General features: G+C 31.8%; 2 protein-coding genes across 3 annotated transcripts; both read left to right on the plus strand.

Annotated features, from left to right (window-relative positions):
• LOC109326853 (eukaryotic initiation factor 4A-8-like) lies at positions 887–4,220 on the plus strand. Its single transcript, XM_019559729.1, has 5 exons — positions 887–1,028; positions 1,853–1,919; positions 2,091–2,197; positions 2,503–2,933; positions 3,331–4,220. Exons 2-5 carry the CDS (start codon positions 1,855–1,857, stop codon positions 3,964–3,966), a joined length of 1,239 nt encoding a protein of 412 aa, XP_019415274.1. The 5' UTR covers positions 887–1,028; positions 1,853–1,854; the 3' UTR covers positions 3,967–4,220.
• Positions 7,049–16,326, plus strand: LOC109326199 (diacylglycerol O-acyltransferase 1-like). 2 transcript variants are annotated; one of them, XM_019558891.1, is made up of 16 exons: positions 7,050–7,475; positions 8,932–9,012; positions 9,182–9,255; positions 9,372–9,447; positions 9,634–9,701; positions 10,078–10,201; positions 10,549–10,647; positions 11,692–11,793; positions 11,919–12,055; positions 12,801–12,882; positions 13,000–13,020; positions 13,362–13,424; positions 14,218–14,265; positions 15,262–15,324; positions 15,651–15,704; positions 15,809–16,325. In XM_019558891.1, the coding sequence occupies exons 1-16, from the start codon at positions 7,131–7,133 to the stop codon at positions 15,911–15,913; spliced, it is 1,542 nt and encodes a 513-aa protein (XP_019414436.1). In that variant the 5' UTR covers positions 7,050–7,130; the 3' UTR covers positions 15,914–16,325. The 2 variants fall into 2 exon arrangements, with proteins under 2 accessions (XP_019414437.1, XP_019414436.1); XM_019558892.1 differs by lacking the exon at positions 13,000–13,020 and having other exon boundaries at positions 7,049–7,475; positions 15,809–16,326.

Raw genomic sequence — 17,158 nt, forward strand, 5'->3', positions numbered from 1 at the left:
TATTCCCTCCATAATATATGAAAATTATTTTTTGAGCCTCTACCAATGACTAGGTTGTTTTTTTGTTAATTTTCACTTTCCAGCATCAAAGTGGCTTACAAAATCAATATCATCCGACTTACTCACTAGGATAAGTTTGAGACATGTCTCATATCCTTTATACAAGCTTATTCCATGTGGAGAACATCATTGTCTAAATCGATAAATGTAATATGCTTATTGAGGCTGTGTCTAACTATTTATAACTTGTTGAAAAAATGGTAGGATGAAGTGATAATTTCTTCTAGCTGTTCAAAATTTTAAAACAAATAGTGAACAAAATATTATGCTACAAATCAAATAAAAGCGTATAAAGAGATTTTGCTTATTTTTCTCTTTAAACATATGTATGATTTATTTTTATGTTTTTGCTCCAAATAGTTCTTCTTAACTTACATCACATGTTTACAAAAATTAAATACTTAATCAACATAAAAATGTTAAAGTAACCAATCATCTTAGCATAAATATTATTTCTTAAGCAGTACAAAACTAATGAGATTAGATCATCTTCCATATTGAACGCTCCAATACTAAAATATGAGAAGAAAAAATATACAAAATTTTTAAGTTATTTAATTTAAAAATATGTAAAAATTAGAACCGTTAAAAGAATTTTAGACTTCTAGTATCACATGTCACAATTTCTATCCAATTCCGACTTTCAAGGATGTCACTCGAAACTAATTAATTAATGATTTATAAATTAGAATCTTTGTCTATGGGCTAGTTAGAGCCCAACTCCATGACCCATGAATCAAATCTCACTTTTAACAAAAGTGTGAATGCAGGGGTAAAATCGGAAACATAAAAAATGTTATTGTTGTTGCTATAATCCTTTGTATTCTCACAATTCCAAATTCACTTTTCGCAAAACAAAAAACAAAACACACTTTCTCTCTTTCTTTCTCGACTCCGCGGCGTAGATCCGAGGAGTTTGGGAAACCCTAATTGTTTTCAACCTTCGCTTTTTTCATCACAATCCTAAGGTTGTTATATCTTTTTATTCTTCAATCTTCTACGATTCGATTCGATGCGAGATATTGTTTTTTATTGGATCTGTTTATGCTTCTTTTAATGTTGTTATTTGTTAGGTTTTAGTTATTTAAAAGTTTTCTTCATGTTGATTATGAGTAAAATTGATGATTTTATTGTTTTTGTTTTGAATCGTGTTTAAGATTGTAATTTTTGTTGTTTGAAGAGTGACGTTGATTTAATTGTTCTTTTATTGTATATGGATGTTATTGTTCTTTTTTACATGATGGTTTGTTGCTGCTACTCTCTTTTAGGTTTATACTTTTACTTCTGTTCATATGTTTTGTGTGCTAAGATTAGATTTTGCAAACTGGAGCTTATTTATAAGTGAGATTGAGTGAAATGGTTTTTAAAATTTTTTTTTATCTGAAAAGTGATTTTGTTAATCACTGTAATTTATTTTGCAGTGTGTTGATAAAAGTTACTTTTGGAGATGTAATTACTCAAAAAAGGATTATGTTGTTGCTTGAGCTAGATTAGATCGAAAGTAAATTAATTTTAAATATAGATTTGTAGAAGATGTTTTTTACAAATTATTGAGTTATATAGTGGGTATTTTCACTTAAATGGGTTTTTCTCAGAAGCAACTGAATGTTGCTTTTAGGCTGCGGTGTTAGCATGCCATTTGAGTGTAAATTTTATTTTCCCTTAGATGAGATCATTTTTATCACTATGTTTGAGACATGTTTGAGTTTTCAAAGGCTTTTCGGTTGGCTGAATGCCAAACCAATCATGCTTTCTAAATTTCATGGTAATACAGTTTCTTTTTGTACTGCAGACATGGCAGCAGCACCTGAAGGGTCACAGTTCGATGCTAAGCAATTTGATTCTAAGATGAATGACTTGTAAGAACTTCACTGAACCTTTTATCTTCCTTAACTAAAAGTATGCAATATTACTTTATTAGCATTTTCTTTTACTAATGTTGTTGTGCATGTTTCTATCCTCTTTTAGATGCATACTTGCAGTGGGATGCTAATGTTATTTGTTTGATTTTTTTAACTTGATGGCTACAGGCTTACATCTGAGGGACAGGATTTCTTCACATCTTATGACGAGGTTCATGATAGTTTTGATGCTATGGGCTTGCAAGAAAATCTCCTGAGAGGCATTTATGCATATGGTAGATTCAATGTTCTTTATAGTTTATCAGCACTTCTACTTTCTGTTTTTTATTTAGTTTATAACCCAATGAAGTATTTTCATACGGTGATAACAATGGAAATCGTATTCTAGATTTTTTATGCCTAGAGATTCTATTTTTCAAAAAATCTTTCAAACATCTTTATTCTGCTGTACTTGTGTTTATACTTTGGACAATTTTCTCCAGCTGTACTGTGGGTATATACCATAGTGTTCATTGTCCTGCCACTGTTTTTCCTTGTACTTGTATGTTCAAATCCTTAAAGTAGTGTGGCTCATGCTTAGGTTTTGAGAAGCCATCAGCTATTCAGCAAAGGGGAATAGTCCCATTCTGCCAGGGACTTGATGTTATACAGCAGGCTCAGTCTGGAACTGGGAAGACAGCAACCTTCTGCTCTGGGATTCTGCAGCAGCTTGACTATGGCGTGACTGAATGCCAGGCCTTGGTTTTAGCACCAACTCGTGAGCTTGCTCAGCAGATTGAGAAAGTTATGCGGGCACTTGGAGACTATCTAGGTGTGAAGGTGCATGCTTGTGTGGGAGGTACCAGTGTTCGCGAAGACCAGCGCATTCTATCAAGCGGTGTTCATGTTGTTGTTGGTACTCCTGGTCGTGTATTTGATATGCTGCGTAGACAGTCACTTAGGGCAGATTACATCAAGATGTTTGTATTGGATGAGGCTGATGAAATGCTTTCTCGGGGTTTTAAAGACCAGGTGCTTTTTAATTCACAACATCTTTTGTCCAGTTTCTTTTAATTACTATTTTTTTTATCCTATGTTTGTTTGATACACAATGCTGCGACATATGTCTTTACTTTTCGGATCGATGCTAAAGTCATACTTTTATCCAATTTCATCAAATTTCTTCCTTAATTCTATTTTTTCCTTATTTATATTTCTCACAGTTTAAAATAGTTTTGAAACTTCAACTCTGTTTCAATCATCAGATGTGTGTTTCTTTTATCTATGTGAAACTCCATATACTAGTAGTCATTATATTAAAATGTGAAAGTTAGCTCCTCTGTACTATATTTTTACTGACCTATTGGTTTAGTGCCCTAATTGAATTTATTTATGCATAGGTTATTTAATCTTTCTTTTTTGTTATTAGATCTATGATATATTCCAGCTGCTTCCATCTAAGATTCAAGTGGGAGTTTTCTCTGCTACTATGCCTCCCGAGGCACTTGAGATCACAAGGAAGTTTATGAATAAACCTGTGAGGATCCTTGTGAAGCGTGACGAGCTTACCTTGGAGGGTATAAAGCAGTTTCATGTCAATGTGGAGAAAGAGGAGTGGAAGCTGGACACACTCTGTGATCTTTATGAGACATTGGCCATCACTCAGAGTGTTATCTTTGTGAACACCAGAAGGAAGGTTGATTGGCTAACTGACAAGATGCGAAGCCGAGACCACACTGTCTCAGCAACCCATGGAGACATGGACCAGAATACCCGTGACATTATTATGCGTGAATTCCGTTCTGGGTCTTCCCGTGTTTTAATAACTACTGATCTTTTGGCTCGTGGTATCGATGTCCAGCAAGTGTCTCTGGTTATAAACTACGATCTTCCAACACAGCCTGAGAACTATCTCCATCGTATTGGTCGTAGTGGAAGGTTTGGTAGGAAGGGTGTTGCCATCAACTTTGTCACAAAGGACGATGATAGAATGCTTTTTGACATCCAGAAGTTCTACAATGTGATAATCGAGGAGCTGCCTTCGAACGTTGCTGAACTCCTCTGATAAATTTTGGGTCCATCAATTAGAGGAAAGTTGGGTTTCTGAGGTAAGTTTCATGTAATGTTTCTTTCTGTGTTTTCCCTTTTGTTTTCTGCTTTTAAACCCTGTTTAAAACAATTTATAGGTCTAGTAATTTAATTTGAAGTTTTTTCAGTGGGCTGAATGTCCAAAGTGTTAAGTACTCACATTATTGCCCGAACTGGTATATTTCCATGGTCCTCTATGCGAGTTTCAAAGATTACGTACTATGCTCTTATTAGTCACTTTATTGTCTTTGATCACATAATTTCTCTAATTTTACAATGTTATGATAATCATGATATTTGCTCTAATAATTAAGTTGAAATAATTCTGGTAAATACCAAAATCCTGAAGTCTTGGAAAAGAGTAAAATAATGGTAAGGGAAGAATATTTTTTATTTTTATGTAATTATATAATTTTACTAAAAATATTTGTTTTCACATTTTATCTCTAGAAAAACTTTAAATTGTGGAAAATATATACGTAGAGGGATTCAGATCATTAGGGAAACTCTTCAAAACCTTCACATGTCCTTCATCCAACTCAAGGATTTCCAAAACTATCCATTTCCTCCCAAAACTATACTTCCAAACATAACCTATTATAAAATATTTAACTTGCGTAGCACAAATGTAAATCACTTTTTAACTTAAAATCAACCCGTTAAGCTAGCAATTTGTTAACCACTTCCAATTAATGATGATTATTAATATACATGAATTAACTCAGTATTTGATTGAACTTCGATTTGTTATTTAGTTCGATAAATTTGATTTATAAATTAAATGAGCTGAATTTGAGCGAATAATTGATTTCGTTAAGTAAGCGAGCTGAATTTGAGTTGAATATAGTTTGACTCATTAAATTCATGATGAGTTGACTCGATATATTTATATATATATACACATGTATAAACTATTTTTTATGTTTATTATGGCTCACACGTTAATTTTTATATTTATTACTATTATATATATAAATAAGATTATATTTATAAATATAAAAACTTTTGTAGTATTTTTTAAAATTTAATTAATTATTTGAGTTGTCCAAATGAATCATAGAACTAAATCGAGTTTGTGATCTTAAACTGAGTCAAACTGGAGTCATGTTTTGAGTTGAGCCAATTCTTATCTAGTTGAGCTCTGATTCAACTTGTTTTGAGTTATTTCTTGGTTGTTAATGTAACAATTGTTCTTCTTATATACATGAATATATGTCTAGATATATATGGAAAATTTCCTTGGGCTATGGTGATTTAAGTTGATATTTGAGACCACAATACTAGAAAAAAAGGGGGAAAAGGAGGCTTAAGAAAGGGACAAGACATGGCGTAGCAAAGTAAGTTAAGAAAACCCATATTTTGATGTGGGGTACAATTATTGAAGGTAACAAATATATAATGTTGAGCACCAACAAGACCAATCCCATTTGATTCCCAATGTTGAAGATTTGACTTCTGGGAACAACATTTGTTGAGAGAAAGAATTACAAATTCGAAATGGATTAATTCCTTACCAAAAAAATATAAGACGATATTTTTGGTACCAAAAAAAATAATGGTTGATAATGAAAAATGTAAGATAATGTGTTAGGAGAAAGCAGAACCTCCCACGTAATTATACTATAAGTTCCATGCACCCACCTTGCCCTTTTGCAACAACATCAACTTCTCTATAAAGTATAAGCTCAATCACATTTCAGAAACAAACAATCACACACCCAAAAAACAACCAACCATAGCATAAATGAAAAATACAAACTGAAAAACCAAAACAACTTTCCTAATAGTATTATATCATTATTATTCTCCTCACCAACTCATAAATCACAACACCTTCCATTTCCCTTTAAATCACTTTTAAAAATCAATTTCTAAAAATGTTTTTTAATTTTTTTATGAAACATTTTAAAAAATGTTTTTTTAACTTTTGAAAAAATCACTTAACTTGCGAAATTCTATAAATATGAATCTAAGAATGACAAAAATATTTGACTTCATTGATAACTTAACAACCGGTAATAATAATTTATGGATGAGTACAAATATTATAACACCTGCCCCACTTGTATCTGCATAACTCAAAATTATTTTTTAATTAAATATTACATATATATATATATATATATATATATATCAATTTTTTAATTGTATTATTTTTTATTTAATAATGAATTTAGTGATTGAACTATAATGCAAATAAGCGTGAGTATGAGTACGTGAATGCGTTCTTCCTGAAGCTTTCCATCTTTACTTTGAGACATTTAAGATTTTATGTATAAATATGTTTTAACAGATATGTATATATATATGTTATATATTTAAGGATAAATTTTAATATTATCATACCAACTTACTTTATCTTGATTTTACCATTATCTTAGCTAGTACTAATAAGAATATATCTCACAAATTTTATTTAATAAAACATTAAAATGAAAGTGAGAATTAGAAATAGGTAAAAGTTAAGATTGCCAAGGAAATTGAAAAGAAAATACATTGTTTATAAATGTTAGTTTTTTGAATGGATTCCATCTAAATAAATATTTCCATGATAAATATCCATGGTGTGTAACATATGACTTTGAATTCACCATTATTAAAACTAGTAGGGTGATAGTTATTGTTGTGTCTGTCAACTCGCTCTCTTATCATTTGTAATGTATAGTTTGTATTTTATAATCGACAAATATAGTATTTTGTGATAAATATTTATAATTTGTAGTTGAATTTATTCGGTTGGTGTAATGTTAAACTTTGTTAAATACACTTTCAAAATAAGAAGATAGTGAAGGTAAAATAAAAATAATGTTATGTAGTTTTGTTGTTGAAATGAGATGATAATAAAGACAAAATAGAGAATCACAAATTACACTATGGTGATGTAATTATTTGTATTTTTCCTTGTAGTATAAATATTCATTAAATTGTATCTATTTTATATCATTATTAATTATGAATTTGAATGAATTTATTTTCTTATATTTGGAAGGATAATTTCGTCACTATCAAGATTTGATTCTGATTTCAATTTCAATCTCTCTCATTCTCTTACATATAAAAAGAGAATAAAAAATATTCCCTAATAGAACTGAATATTCTGAGTTTTGTTCTCTGAAGTGTAAAAAACGGTTACCTCCGCCGATGGCGATTTCCGATGTGCCTGAAACCGGAGGCGCCACCTTCGGAACCGACTCAGATCTCGACCGTTCATCTCTACGGCGGAGACACAGCGCTACCCCCGGTTTCGACGCCGATAATTTGGTAAGAGATTTAGGCTCCAGTGATTCCTTGAACGGGAAGAGCAATGAGGAAGAAGATAATGATGATGATAAGAAACAACAACATGCAACCGTCGATAACGGGATTCAGAATGATAACGGTGATCGAGAACGAGTCACTGACGTCAAATTCACCTATCGTCCTTACGTTCCGGTTCACCGGAGAATTAAGGAGAGTCCTCTCAGCTCCGATAACATTTTCAAACAGGTCAATTTCTTTAAGCTAATTTTTGGTTCGAATTGTACATGTCATGTTCGGAGCACTGTCCCACAAAATGTTGTGTCGCTCCATGTAGCATAAGCCGGAGATGTTTGTCATCGAAAAAAAGATGCTGCAATTGATTAGAAAAATACTTATATTTTGAAGTTAATACACCGACAATTTAAGTGCTTTTTTATATTGCGAACAAATCATTCATCATTCATATGTTAACTAATATCATTGACTCGTAATATGAATGATGTGCTTACATAGTAAACGTTGTATAGATTTAAAACTCTAAGTTAAATACATTTTCTTTCATCAATCAGAGCTCATGGAGTGCTCCCTTTCATGTTTAGTGATGGGATTTCATTTTTGACTATGTATATTTTTTTTATTTTATTGTAATTTATTTAATGTAATTCACCACAATGCTTATATTTCTACACGAGTTTTACACTAATGGCCATGTAACTTTTTTAATTGATAGCATAACATGCATCATTTTTTTATCGCACAATATACAATGTTAACCAAAATTCTGTCAATAATAATAATAATCATTGAAAATCCTAGTAATGTGAACAAAATGGTGTGCACACAAAATTCTTCTGACGATTGTTTGTACTATTCTTACACTTTTCAATGAACCAATATATTCAAATACGGTTGGTTCATCAAATTTATTCTTACTACACTCTGTACCAACTTTACAACTAATAAATATGACTTGAAATATTGTTACATGATTCTTACCAAATGAACCCAAGTGATTTTTCAACCCAAGTGAAATTAGTGTAAAGAGTGACAAATGGTAAACCCAAGTGCACTGTTATTGATACTGTACCGCTTACCATATATGTGAGTATTGTTATAGTGGTATAACGGTTCAAGCAATAGTTCACTAATTAAACCACATATCGGTTAAGTTATATATATATATATTAATAAATATAATAAATTATATAAACACTATTATTTGCAACATATAATTTTACTACTGAAATGGTTTATGATTTTGTAGTAATAATCATATACATGGAAACATGGTTTATCATCCGTATTTTTTAAACATTACAATAAGCTAGAAATCAATTTTATTTTGTGTTTATACACTGTAATTTCATTTTTTGTATGATGATTTTTGTGTGCAAACAAGACATCCAGGACAGTCAACAACTATGTTTATGGCATATAATTTTTTTTTGCATGTTGATTTTTTTGTGTGCAAACAAAAATTCCTAGGTCTGTCACCATTTGGCTGTGTGCTACTTGTTTCGTTATGCATATACTGGTTGTTACCTTGATCAATTTTATGTGTTTAATAAATAGACTGGGAGAGTTAAGTTGTCCAACCTCCTGTTTTGTCTTATAGGGGTATGCTTAGAATTTTCTTTTTCTTTTCACATTGTCTGTAATTCTTTTCTTTTACTGATGATAACTATTAATCAATGAATTACAGAGTCATGCAGGACTGTTCAATCTATGTATAGTAGTTCTTGTTGCAGTGAACAGCAGACTTATCATTGAGAATTTAATGAAGGTCTGCCTCTTCCATTTATTCTTCACATCTATCTTGCAGAGTTTTAATTTCCATTGTATACATATGCATTCACGATTAATCTGTGTGAGTAGCTTTTGATTTATGGCCTCCATTTTGACTGTTCATGTTTTCTTTCTAAATTTTTATCTTTATATTATATGTTTTGCAGTATGGTTGGTTGATTAAGTATGACTTTTGGTTTAGCTCAAAATCGTTGAGAGATTGGCCCCTCTTTATGTGTTGGTAATGAGTTTGATGAATCCCCTAAAGAATTGAGTGTGTATTGTGTATCTTTTTTGAAGATTATTTTTTAAAATGTTATTTGACATTCTCTAACAATATCTATGCTTCTTTTGCAGTCTTAGTCTAGCAATATTTCCACTTGCTGCCTTTTTTGTTGAAAAGTTGGCATACAAAAAGAGTATTTCTGAATCAGTAAGTGGCCTGGCCAAGTAAGATCTTATTTGATTTCATGGGGAAAAATAATCTCTAACCACATGCATTCGTTAGTTGTTGTAGAATTTGCAATAGTTTAAAACTGTGGTTAATTTTGGTGTTACCTTTTCAATCACATAATTTTCCGTATTTACAAACATGGGGATGTTGATTTGAATATTGCAGGTTGTTGTTCTACTTCATATAATCATTACAACTACTGCATTTGTTTATCCAGTTTTAGTAATCCTCAGGTCAGTGTAGACTTCAAAACTGATTCTGGGTCTTCAATTTAGACCTTTTCTTTTTAACATTTGTGACCACGCTATATATATCCCTTTTAGAATGACATGCTAACATAATATTATTTTGATTTGATAAAGATGTTATGATTATGAAATTTGTCATCATCGAGGAAGGATGTGTAAAGGGAAAATTGAATACAACTTTGTTGCTTCCTTATATTTAATAATGGACAGCTGGCTAGCCTATTTTATTTATGTATTTATGTTCCCTAAATAAATTATCTTGAGCTGAAATACATTATATTTGTAGCCGACTAAACTAAAAAAAGGTTTATTTGGAAAACTAGCTGATGATATCTTATGGAGATAATGCTTTTCGGTGCAGGTGCGATTCTGCTTTTGTATCAGGTGTCACATTGATGCTATTAACTTGCATTGTGTGGTTAAAATTGGTGTCATATGCGCATACAAATTATGATATGAGAGCAATTACCGTTTCAAATGAAAAGGTACTGGTTAACTCCCATTTGTAACTTAGATATAACCCTCAAGCTTGATGTTTCTACTCTCTTTGAAAAATAATATATTGAAATTGAAAGAGGATATGCTATTCATGTTATGTGATGGCTAGTTTTTGATTAAGACTACCCTACATGACCATATTGTAGTCTGTGGTCTTGTGTTCTAAAACTAAATCACATTGCAAAGTACAGTCTTGTTTCTTTATCAGAATAACATCCATCCTAATTCCTTCTCCATCTCTCCCTTCTTTCTGCATGCTGACGTTCTGCTAGAATTTGTGCATATTAGTGATATATGTTTTCCCCTTTATTCAATCATGTTCCCTGTGTTACAGGGAGAAGTATTGCCCAGTACTTTGAATATGGAATATCCATACAGCGTGAGCTTCAAGAGTTTGGCATACTTCATGCTTGCTCCTACATTATGCTACCAGGTAGCAGCAATTTTTAATTGAATTATTTATTTATGTACTTTTTGTTTGTTAAATTATTCTGATTTGTCATTGTTGCCATAGACATTTGCATGCATTTTCCATCATCATTGAAGCACAAAAATGGCACTATTATATGGACACAGTTACAGATATATCTTTGGTCAGTTTGGTGTGGGCTGTGTTGGAGGTTTTGTACTTTCGTCAGAGGTCCAGCCAGAATCTGTCACATGCACAGAATTTGCACAGATAGGAATCTAATTCTCATCCAACAACACTGTGATCATTGATTATTGGGATTTGTCCAAATGTCTATCACATAAGTGTCTAACAGAAGCTATATCTTTCCCAAAATCTCTTCAGTTCTTATCCTATCTTTTCTTTTCATCTCTAAATGTTGGCCATTCAACTTCATCCTTTCAAGGCTTTCTTTGCCCCCCCCACCCCCTTTGTGTATGTCCTTAGGCAACCCAACATTTTGTATCATGAAGACTTCTGTCATGAAATCTGTGGCAGAATTCACAAAATTCACCTCTGCTTCACTTGTACCTTCCATTCACACTATATTGCCGACATACTTCCCCACTGTAATGAGCTAGTTTCTAGTTCAAATTCTTTGCATTCTAAATCCTATGGTTGTCTCTCGTTTTATAGATAATTTTTTCCAAGGGCCTGGTATTATACTCACTGGCATGAAAATATAAATGCAGTGTACACTTCTGGAACTTCTTCAGAATTCTGGGTTTTCTTGAGCAGCTTCTGTTATATTTGTTATTTGTTCTTCTGCATAAGAATCACAGTCTTTATGATATTCATCACTTACCAATTGGGGAAGGCAGGAAGAACCGAAGAAAATTGTATTATATTCATCCTGATAGGATTAAAAACTACAGAACTTTCCTTGGTCTTTCTCTTAATGAGTACTTTTCTGAAGTTCTTTATTTTTTGCGTTTGCTAATTGCTAACTTGCTAAGACAAGTGCATTTGTGAAGTAATTAGTCACGTGTATACTGAACGTTTTTCCTATGTAATGAATTATTGTTGTAGCCAAGCTATCCTCGCACTCCTTCTGTTCGAAAGGGTTGGGTGTTTCGTCAACTTATCATGCTGATAATATTCACAGGAGTTATGGGATTTATAATAGAACAAGTAAGCAGTAGATGTTAGTAAATTGCATTTTCATTTCCAGTCTACTCATTTTTTCCCTTTAATGTTTTATTCACTAACTGTATTGATAGTCTGAGTGCTGATGTTTTATTCATATGATTTTGTAGTATATGAATCCTATTGTCCAAAACTCACAACATCCTTTAAAGGGAAACCTTCTATATGCCATGGAGAGAGTTCTGAAGCTTTCTGTTCCAAATGTATATGTGTGGCTCTGCATGTTCTACTGCTTTTTTCACCTATGGTACACATTTTCTGTGCTTTGGTTCAATTTATGTGCACATGTTAAATATTGGCAGGAAATTGCCTTATAAATTGAGAATTGTAATTCTAGTCTGATGTGTTATTGCATTGAAGATTGTGGTGCATCAGCACTAGGAACAGCCAAAATTGATATCTGCCTAGGCAATGTTTTAGTAATGATGCTTGTACGTGTTAGCTTGTTATAGATTGATTTCTGAAACCATCCTCGAAATTATATAAACCATATACAGCTGAACATTAACTGCTGCATTGATGAGTACTTGGGTAGAGCTAGCTGATTTAATAGGTATGTCCATGTGAAATTATTGTTGTCCGAAGTATATGCTCCTTAAGAATTAAGATGTAAAATTAGTTTATGACCTTCTTCACTACACTGCCCAGAATTATTTTAAGTTAATCTCTCTTACAGATCTGCAAAGGAATTAGAGAGGCTTTTTTTGGGATGAATAGGAGAGCTTTAATTTATGACGAGTTTGCCTACATTTTCTTTAACTTGTGTGGATATATCTCTGTCTTTACTCATACCCTTTTCTTCTCTTTGACAAAATTCTTCTTTTATGAAAACGATTTAGATAGTTAGTTCTTGTGTGCATACACAAGTGCTTACATTTGACGTGTGCTGATCTATGTGTATTAAAAGTAAAGAGTGGCTTTGAATTCTCATTCTTTATTTTTCTTAGTTATATTTGAAGCAGTTTATTCTTAGAGCCACTGTTGCAATGTAGGTTAAATATACTTGCAGAACTTCTTCGATTTGGTGATCGTGAGTTCTACAAAGATTGGTGGAATGCCAAAACTGTTGAAGATGTATGCTTTCTGTCCTGACTTATTCTTAAATTGTTTAGTTACACGATTACACTCCTTTCATGAAGAGACCTCTTGATTTGTTTCTGTTTAATGCATAACTGCTGCTGCCATCATCAGTATTGGAGAATGTGGAATATGGTATGTTTTCCTTTTCACTCCTGCCTTTGCAAAATGATATGCTGTTCTAGTTTTTTGGTTGAAGTTCTTGTTAACTTATATTTGTGTGTGTGAATTGTAATAAAAATGTCACTGGGCAATATGGTTGATATCTAAAGGTTGTTAAATCTAAACAAAGGAATTAGGAAGAAAGATGACTGACAGTTGTTCTTTTACCGGTTACTTTCTGGCTTAACTTTTCATCTTTCATTGAATATACAGTTCTAAAACCATGTGTTGGAACACAACAGCAAATGTGTACAACTTTCATTTGTATTTCTAATTCATTACAATATAACTGAGTGTATTCTATCATATTGCAGCCTGTGCATAAATGGATGGTTCGCCATATATATTTCCCATGCCTAAGGATTGGTCTACCCAAGGTAATCAAGCATCCTCTCATCTTGAGTGGACTCTGTATAATACGTTCTAAGAATATTTTTGGGTACAAATGAAAAGTTTCTCTTTACAATATTCTCTGTTTAGGATATTGTCACTCTCTCATGATAAATAAATGTGTAAAATAATTTATAAATGTTATATAAGTAACATGAAAGTACATAAATTTATTTTTTCATGCATTGGTTTTATTTTTGATTGGTTTTTGGTGTAAGAATTATGATGTCCAAAAAATATTTTTTTACATCAAATAATTAAAAGGTTTATCATTGCTAAAACTTAACAATGAATGCATAGTTTTTTCAGAAAACTATTTTCAGCTGAATTTATCTTCTCTTTACATGTGATTTTATTAAAACCAGACCCTCATTTCATGTTATACCATTTTCCTTCACTTTAATTTCTACTAAATTTTCAATGTTGAAATTGAGGACTTGTTTATTCATGGGAAGTTTTGAACTTTTACAGTATTCAAACTCGGCATTTTCTGTTTTGTAACGTCAGATATTGACATTGGCTTTTGCAGGAACATGCATTTGCATGTAGCAGACATGATTAAACAAACACAGTACAAGAACTCAGCTTTATTTTTCTCATGTTTTGTAACCATGTTGTCCTTTTTTCTTTTTGGCCTTTTTTTTTCCAGTTATTTTTTTATTAACATAGTTACTCTCATTGACTGATATTTGGATTGGATATTCTTTTCTTAAAGTTAGAGCTCTTGTTTTTTTTAGTTCTAGATGTATTCTTGATTGTGGTTTTTATCATATTGTACAGAGTGCTGCTATATTTATTGCTTTCCTGGTTTCTGCTGTGTTCCATGAGGTATGTTGTTCATCTATCTTTATATCTTCCTCTTTCTTTACTATGGAATAATGACTGATCAAAGTTGCAGATGATCTTGCATTTACCATTTTATGGTTTGAAATTTTCTATGGGGAGGGGAGGCTACCCCAATCTTGGTCCTGTTTTTTCCCCTTTTCCCTTTAAGTGGTGTGAGTTGTGACTGTGGGCATTGACATTGAGAATTAGATAGAAATATGATTGATTTTCTATAAATGATCGAGACAATAGTGTCCTTGAGCTGGCAACCCCACACTAGGGTCACAGTGACTTAGCTAAGAGCTAGTTACCAACATCTCAAGTGCCTGGCAGCAGCCTGTAGCTTGGCTTCAATAGATGGCACTGATACAACTGCTTGTGTCTTAAAGATGGATTCTATGGTATTCACCAACTGTTATTTATTTTAATGTTTACTAGTGTATTCTTGATATAATATAGGGCATGTTCTTGGATTCCTTTTGTACTCATGTTATAATGTATCTAATTGAGGGTATTTGATAATTTTTTTTGGTATATGATTAGAATTTTTGCTAATACAAGTTTATCAAATTCAAATGCAAGTTTAAACTAACTCATCAAAATACAATGATTGTATTCAAATTAGTTCATCAAAATACAAATCTAAATTGTAAATAGAAGTCCAAATTAATCCTTAATCGTACAATTATTGTCCAATCTAAGAGAGGGAATTAAGTTGGCTTGTAACATAGTAGGAAAGTGCCCACTAAGTGTAAGATAGGAAATTACTAGGTAATTTTTTTTTCAAACACCTGTAGTTGAAATTATGTTTTCTATTAATTCTTTCATTTTTTCCTCGAGAAAAAAATACACATGTCGATATGAATAATTTGTTCAATGATTCTTTCATTTTTTCCTCGAGAAAAATACATATGTTGATATGAATTATTTGTCAACTTTATTGCCAAAGACACCTAATTTAGCAATTTTACTCATAGTTTGTCTTTCCTTTGAGTGCAGCTGTGCATTGCCATTCCTTGCCACATGTTCAAGCTGTGGGCTTTTATTGGAATTATGTTTCAGGTAAAGGTTTATTGCCATATTCTACTTACGTTTGTCCATTTATTGCCATAGAGGGTTAGTCTCAACGCAATGGTAAGGCTGTATACATGTACCATCTCCACATCCACTAGATGGAAGTCTTGTGCACCGCTCTTTCTTTATTACTTGCCCTTAAACAGAAGAAGTAAAGGCTGAAGTAACATATTAATTCCTATTCTTCTAGGGCCAAATGAAAGAAAATGTTCCCCTGAGAAATTTATGCTAGTTCAGTTATAGTTGATGATTATGATAGCATTGTATTTTAATTTCACTTGGCATGAAAATGATAACATTTCCCCCTGTTCTAGGTTCCTTTGGGCTTGATCACCAATTACCTGCAAAATAAATACAGAAACTCAATGGTATGTGTCTAAAATGTCATTAATTCACAGTATATCTTATAAGTACTACTTCATCACCTTCAAGTTCATTTGCTGGGTTCTACTTATTATATTCTTCATGTCAGGTTGGAAATATGATCTTTTGGTTCATATTTTGTATTTTTGGTCAACCAATGTGTGTACTGCTATACTATCATGACTTGATGAACAGGAAAGGGGAAGTTGAATAAGCTTACCAAAACATCATGAACCCTTCATGTGGATGAACCATGCGCTTTCAGACTAAAATTGATGTAGAAATGTTGAGGGATGGTTCATCTGGGTTTAGCATTGAGGTTAATTCATCTTGATCTATGTACTTGTTAACTTGTGATTCCTAATGCAAACAATTTTGGAAGCAATGAGTTAGGTTCAATATATTTTTTCATGGTTTCCAAAAGGTAAGAATAATATCAAGAGAGATTAAATGTAGAGGCTTCTACCTAGTGAGGTCCGGAGGTCCGGAGGTCCGGAAGTGGTAGATTTACGTACCTTACCATCACAATAAAAAAATACTACTTTCAATACTTGAACCCATGAAGTCTAGGTCACAAGTCACTAGTAACATGAGGTGCATGAATGACATGATGGCTATTATTCTGTTAATCCCGGGATCACATCTATTGTCTGTCTTTCTGTATCATTTAATGTACTATTAATTCTAATTGATCGAAAAAAATTATTGAAGTTAAAATTATAAATTATTAAATATTTTTTCCGAATATATGGAGTGAAGCAAAATAGTAGCATATCAAATGCCACTCTTAATTATACTACGTGGGAAAGTTAGACAAGACTACTAGAGTCCATTGCTAGCATAATTTTCGGTACAAAAACGTTCCTAACTGCAAGAGTATATTTATGAGGAAAAAAATGTACTAGTTCACAACATAAGAGTTTGATACATTGTTAAAATATTATTTTTAGTTATTATTAATTTTTTAAAAAAAATAATACAAATAAATGATGAATAATATATCGATTATATATATATATATTACACTTTACATTTATTAGTGTATAGCTGATTCTTGAAACATGAGGTAGTTGAATGACATCTGAAAAAAATACTACCTTATAATAATAAATTGAAATTCACAACGTGATATGTCACATAGATCATGTGATAGATTATTCTTCCCACAAATTGAAGTCGAAGTATATATTGGTATAAAATAAAAATGAAAAAAAAGGTATACAATAATATTATAAGAGGTTTTAGTATTTCTGTCATTTATATTCAATCATTATTAATAAATATAAGTAATACAAATATTTATACTAATAGTATATAAATAGTACTCAATAAAAATTGCACCAGTGCATTGTGGGACTCTGCATCCATGTTTTTATTCTTTTATAAATTTGATCAATTATCTTCTTATTACAATAAAATTTGAAAATAAAAAAGTTTATATATAAATGAAATGAAAAAT

This window comes from Lupinus angustifolius, chromosome LG14, assembly GCF_001865875.1.
Source record: "Lupinus angustifolius cultivar Tanjil chromosome LG14, LupAngTanjil_v1.0, whole genome shotgun sequence".
NCBI lineage: Eukaryota > Viridiplantae > Streptophyta > Magnoliopsida > Fabales > Fabaceae > Lupinus > Lupinus angustifolius.

Bases quoted from the DNA above. Each gene is read 5' to 3' on its own strand.
- LOC109326853 (XM_019559729.1), top strand. From the start codon at position 1,855: ATGGCAGCAGCACCTGAAGGGTCACAGTTCGATGCTAAGCAATTTGAT. The intron at 1,920-2,090 runs GTAAGAACTTCA...TGATGGCTACAG, and splicing joins GATTCTAAGATGAATGACTT to GCTTACATCTGAGGGACAGG. The intron at 2,934-3,330 runs GTGCTTTTTAAT...TTTTGTTATTAG, and splicing joins CTCGGGGTTTTAAAGACCAG to ATCTATGATATATTCCAGCT.
- LOC109326199 (XM_019558891.1), top strand. From the start codon at position 7,131: ATGGCGATTTCCGATGTGCCTGAAACCGGAGGCGCCACCTTCGGAACC. The intron at 9,013-9,181 runs GTCTGCCTCTTC...TATGTTTTGCAG, and splicing joins TCATTGAGAATTTAATGAAG to TATGGTTGGTTGATTAAGTA. The intron at 15,325-15,650 runs GTAAAGGTTTAT...CCCCTGTTCTAG, and splicing joins TTATTGGAATTATGTTTCAG to GTTCCTTTGGGCTTGATCAC.